This window comes from Myotis myotis, unplaced genomic scaffold (assembly GCF_014108235.1).
Source record: "Myotis myotis isolate mMyoMyo1 unplaced genomic scaffold, mMyoMyo1.p scaffold_m19_p_3, whole genome shotgun sequence".
Classification (NCBI taxonomy): Eukaryota; Metazoa; Chordata; class Mammalia; order Chiroptera; family Vespertilionidae; genus Myotis; species Myotis myotis.
The window spans coordinates 86,351,143-86,357,142 of record NW_023416335.1 but is presented as its reverse complement, the minus strand read 5'-3'; the positions used below and the strand labels follow the sequence as shown (position 1 = coordinate 86,357,142).

At 39.6% G+C, this 6,000-nt stretch overlaps 1 protein-coding gene across 1 annotated transcript in view; it reads right to left on the bottom strand.

Annotated features, from left to right (window-relative positions):
- Window positions 1-4,815: 4,815 nt before the first annotated feature.
- CDADC1 (cytidine and dCMP deaminase domain containing 1) overlaps window positions 4,816-6,000 on the bottom strand; it is an 89,286-nt gene continuing 88,101 nt past the window's right edge. The window contains exon 11 of the mRNA XM_036298918.1: window positions 4,816-5,586. Within this exon, the coding sequence (XP_036154811.1) occupies window positions 5,513-5,586 (74 nt within the window). The 3' untranslated portion in view covers window positions 4,816-5,512. The remainder of the gene's footprint in view (window positions 5,587-6,000) is intronic.

The following is a 6,000-nucleotide window of genomic DNA, read 5'->3' as shown; positions in this document are numbered from 1 at the left end:
CGTGCTCTGTAGCAAACAGGCGCCTTGGCCACCTTGTGCCCTGGGGGTCTGCCCTTTACGTGTGGACATCAGCACTGCCATGAACCAAGGCTTCTCCCTTGTTCACCTTGACCCGGACCTAATTGCTGAAGGTAGAAACTTGCAATAACATAACTGCCTTAACATCTAAAGTGGATGGGGGGGTATGTGTGAGGAGAGATATTCCAGGAGAGTCCTAGCTCATGTCCTTCTGGGATACATGTGTTTTCCCCAACAAATTACCTTGTGCTACACTCACCAAGGGGCTTCTGTCCCCACAGGGGCTCCCTTCCTTCTCTCTCCTACGTGTTAGGTGGGTTTAGAAATAAACACTCAGGAAAATTAGGAGCAATGCGTGTGTCTTAGTGTCACTAAAGATAAAGTTCAGGTTTATAAAGAAGAGCCTTGGTACCATTCACTGATCCATAAATAAAGATGACCAAAGTGAAAAGATTCGGCAAAGTCAGGCGAGAGGGGACTGCAGGAGCAGTTACTTGCTGGGCTATAGTCACCCTTATAGAAACAAAGGTTGTAACACTAAGTGGTAAAATAAAATTAAAACTCTGCTACATATTGGTATATATGTAAACTCACTAGTCTTTTACTAATGAGTTCTTTCTATCATCACATACGAAACAGAGGCTTGATGGTACCTTTGTAAAACCAGATAGACTATAGTTCTTCACTACCTTTCCACTGTACATAATCTTTACAGATTACTAAAATTTCATGAATTTGATTGTAGTTGCATACTGAAACTACACTCAAATGTATCATAAAAGATTTTTTAAATGTGGTAGCAGTCCCTTAACAATGATATTTTCATATTTTGAGTTATTGTCAAAGATGTTCATAGAATAAATAATTAAGCGCCATCGGGAGCTCAATAGGCAATGCCCAAGGTAAACAGTTGGGAGGTGCTGGAGGAGCCCTCTGCACCCAGGTTAATAAACTGAGTCTAAATTAAACTTGATCTTGAAATCGCCTAGTGGACCACTGCAAGCAGAGATGAGAGTTAAACACTAGAACCAAAATACACAGTAAGCCAGGTAAATAAAGCCTTTAAAACATGCAATCAGAAATAACAAATGGAAAAACATCTAAATGCCATAGTGATGTCAAACAAGATTTAACTCTTTATCCCCATATGTAGTTTTTCAGAAAGCATGCATTTTTTAAGTATTCCTTGTCTCCATCAAATCTTAAAAACCGCCCGTGGCAAGAACACGTACTCCTCTGGCACAACATTTTTGGGGCTTATCCCTAAGGAAAATGCACATAGTGACATTATGAGGTGGCTGTTTGCACTAAATAGATGATTTACAATGTTTAAAATAACCACGGGAAAAGAATTTGATGCTTAAAGCCAAAACATTACAGAAATTACAAAAATGGAGAAGTGAGCATATACATTTACCTGTTTTTTTCACAAAAATCATTACAATGAAAGTTGAGGATTTCTGTTTTGTTTGAAACATAAGCTTACAGGCAAAGAGAACAGAGGACGCAATGGCAGCATTTGGGAAGCTGTGCTTGTGAATGTGAAGCCCCAGGAGGCTCTGCAAGTCCCAGGAGGCCACACAGTCCCAGACTACCTAGTGCTCAGTAACTCTACGTAGGGTTTCAACCCAAACCTTGGAACTCATTCTAGTAGAGTAACAACAATCATAAAACAATGCCTTCACAATTCGGAGGGAAAATTATTCTCAATCTACAATTCTATAGCCAATCGAACTACCAATTAAATGTGAGAATAAAATAAAAACTACAGACATCAAAATATCATAACTGTTCCCAATAATAATCTTATCTGAAGGACATCCTACCACCATGTGCCCTTTCTCAGGAACCTTCTGAAAGATATGCCCCACCAAATTGAGAAAGAAAAAATGGATCCCAGGAAACAGGGATCCCCAAGATACATATGAGGGAGAGCCAGAAGACACCTGTGCAGCAAGTGTAGGGAGCAATCAGTCCAGACTGGAGGTAGTCAGAGGCTTTTTTTAGATAGGAGGTATAAGGATTTTTTTTAGGATACCTAATGTATTGAATGCACTGAGAGAAGGTTACACAATTGGGAGAAGAGTTTGGCCATAGATTAGTAATAAAATTTAAAAAACCCAACCCCCACCGCAAAAATACAATTTTTAAATTCAGGAAAATAAGTTCAATAAGGAAAGGAAAAGTAATCGTAGTGCACAACGTAACAAACTGTGAATAGCATTTACATTGTCATGATAACAGACAGTGAATATTATTTTGATGCAACCAAAATAAAAGTATAATAATAGTCGGAAGATGGAAGTGTGTGGAGAGGAGACTGAAGTGAAAGAAAGCCTTCCACAATGGAAATTCAAAATATAAAAGCCTAAAACTGAAAAACTACTAAGGGAAAATATAGACATTATTTGGAGTTTTGGAGATAAATACAAAAGAATCAGCTAGAATAGTCGAACCTGATTGCCTCTGGGGAGGGATGGGGGTAAAGGGAGACTATTGTTTCAAAGTAAGGTTTAATGAACTATTTGATCATTTTAAATGTGTAGGTATAATTTTACTAAAATAACTAAATTTACAATAATGGAAATCCTTGAATCTATTACTACAACATACATGTTAAAATCAGCCAATCTGTCAACATGTGCACTTACATTAAAAGCAAAACTAAAAATGGAAAAACTTTTGCTAGTCATGCTTGACGAGGCCCTTACACTGCTTCTTACCTACATCCACTGGGTGGTTCTCAGCCATGAAGCTCATCAGAATCACCTGGAGGCCCTGCGAAGACAACAGACTGCCCGGCCCCACCCCCCAGCGTGTGTCTGATTTAAGGTCTGGATGAGCCTTAAGAAGGTGCATTTCTAACAAGTCCCCAGGTGATGCCAACCTGTTGGGGCAGGGACCACATTCTGATAATTGTTCTCTATTACTTGGTTACATATTTGTATCCTTCACTAGACTGTGAGCTTCTTGAGGGCAGGGAGAATTTCTTACACATCTCATCGCCAGTCTGGCCAGTGTCCAGCAGTCATTCGATCAGTAAACAAATACTGAATGCCCATTATGTGCCAGGCACTGTGGTAGGCACTGGATTCAGCAGTTTAAAAAAACTATATCTATCTATCTATCATCTATCTATCTATCTATCTATCTATCTATCTATCTATCTATCTATCTATCTATCTCCCTGCCTCATAGAGCTTACCTTCTGGTACTACATAGTAAATTCTCAATAAATTCTGAAATCTGACCAGTTGTACAGAAAAAGATCGCATTATCATGACCATTTTAATAGTGCTATAGAAATATCAATTTTCCATTTCCGAATCATAGCTTTTCCCTTTTGTATGTTTCTCCCATTTGTATGTATCTTCTGATACCCACCCCTCTCCAATACCCAACAATAAATCCATAAACCTGGCAGTATTCCAGGCTTTTGGTTGGGTCTTAGAAAATAGTGACTGATTAATAAAACATTTGATGGAGGTAACAGCAAAACAACAAATCCAAGAAAACTTTTAAGTACATCTAATTAGTGTACGAAAGCAACTGGGGATATAAACAAATCTGTTTGCATATTGATAAATATTAAAGAAGAGCTTAACCACTGGTTATCTCTAAAGGCACCTCTTCTCCCTCCCTCTCTATTCCATGCCCTACACCTTGTGTAAAAATGCTGACAGTTCTCACCTGCCTGCTATGACTTCTTTTGAACTCCCAGTGGAACTAAACAGCCTTCTGTACAAGGAAGGGCATCTGGTCAGGATTCGGATGGTCCTGTGCAATTCTGAGGAACCAGCAGAGGCCTTGTGAAGCCACGTGGGGTCATGGACAGGAAGGGACATCAGCAGAGCCAAGCCTGGTTACCTCTCTGTCACCAGGGGAGTAGTTCCTCAGCACGGCCTGCCACGGGCCTGAGGGCCACGGGCCACTGCAGCTCCCTCTCTAACCGTAGGAAAGTACAAAGCGGGAACCTTCATCTTTGAAGTAATTTTCTGAAAATTTCTCAGCGAGAGAGAGAGAGAGAGAGAGAGAGAGAGAGAGAGAGATTGATTTGATTCCTGAAGAGCAGTTTGGAATGATCTAACTGAAATGACCATAAGTTTACTTTCAGGACTGTCAGTATGCTTAATGATTGCAAATGTTTTTGAAAGGCCTTGAATTCAAAGCCATGAGACACTCGGTGTTAATTATGTGGAGGGAAAATGGTCATCATTATGAATAGAATTCTAAAAAGCTAGTTTCAATATTCCAAACTATTTCTTCTCTGTTAATCATAACCAAATTGAAAATTCATTGCTAGTGATTTCAGGAGTAAGTGCTATCAAATAGTAATACTGTCTCAAAATAATATTTTCCTATTGCTATCCTAAATCAGTAATATATCACTGTAGTCCAACAAATCACTATGATTTCTACATATGAAAGACTTAAGAAAAATTAATAACCTTTTAAAAAATATACTTCTAGTAATGCAGACAAGGTCCACTAACTTTATTTATGTGATTCAATCTTAAATAAATTCTGGTTATTATAAATCTTTGGGTATAAATGTGAACTTTTGGTAATTCATACAATGGCTCTTTAAAATGGCCAGGTTGGCCCTGGCTGGCATGCCCAGTGGTTAGAGTGTCAACCCTCACATCGAAGGGTCACAGGTCCAATTCTGGTCAAGGGCACATACCTAGGTTACAGGTTTGATACTTGGTTGGATACATCAATGTCTCTCTCACATCGATGTTTCTCTTTCTCTCTCTCTCTCTCTCTCCTCTCTTTCCCCTCCCCACTTCCTTTCCACTCTCAATGGAAAACATATCCTTGGGTGAGGATTTTAAAAAAATTGTTTTTAATGGCCAGGTGGCTCAATGGTTGAATGTTCATCCATGAACCAGGAGGTCACCAGTGCGATTCTCGGCCGGGGTACAGTTTGCAGGCTCGATCCCCAGTAGCGGGGGTGCAGGAGGCAGCCAGTCAATGATTCTCTCTCATCACTGATGTTTCTACTTTTCTCTCTCCCTTCCTCTCTCTAAAATCAATAAAAACATATTTGAAATAAAATGGCCAGGTTGTTTAAAATAAAATCCTTGGAGCATTTTATTGATTGTCACCGTTGTAATCCAAGGGAATTAATGTTTCTTAAAAGATGTGTATTTCTCTGCTGAGATGTGACCTCCAGTGAACCACAGCCCCATTTAGACGGGCGAATATAAAGCAAACAGGGAGAAACCAACCCTGTGGGCAATCAAGCTGGTCTCACTATGCCTCTACTACTGGTACCCCATTTAGTGTAATAAAAGAGCACAGAACTATATTCCGGAAAACAAATCTCAAAATATTATCATTAATGTCATTCATATGCTAGTAATAAATTAGCATTCCCAGATTCTTTTCAACTACTTGCATAATCCGCCCTTATTGTCTGAGTTAACAAGGCTGACTTTTTAAAGTGCAATGAAAATTCTTGACGTCTTCACTCCAGTTCAGACAGGTCTCCTTAGTGGTTTCCAAGACACAGCTTCTTGTGTGGGTGCATTTCTTCATTCGGAGGGATGGGTCGCACCACACCATCTAGTGTTCAAGAATAACAACGTCAGGAAAACTTCACTTCAAATATGTTTGCATTCGTTAAAGTCATATAGGTTGCAAGATCAAAATAATGCTGAAGTTAAAAAGGAATATTCATTATCTTAACATGCTCAACTGTTGAAGACGGATTCCAGATAACTCACTCAGGTAATACAGTATCTAAGCTTTAAAAAAATGGGCTCACAACAGTGAAAGGCAAAAAATCCATCAAACATTTTTTGGGGAAAATTTGTTCCTTTTATTAGCTGGGAAGAAACAAAATGCACCTCCTTCTCCTTTAAGGAGGTGAGGGAACAGCCTGTGGAGCATAGAGTACGAGGGAAGGCTCCGCAGTTCCCACTCCTCCACTGGAAGGGAGTCAGGCCTCGCTCGTTGCTCGGATGGGAGAAGAGGTTG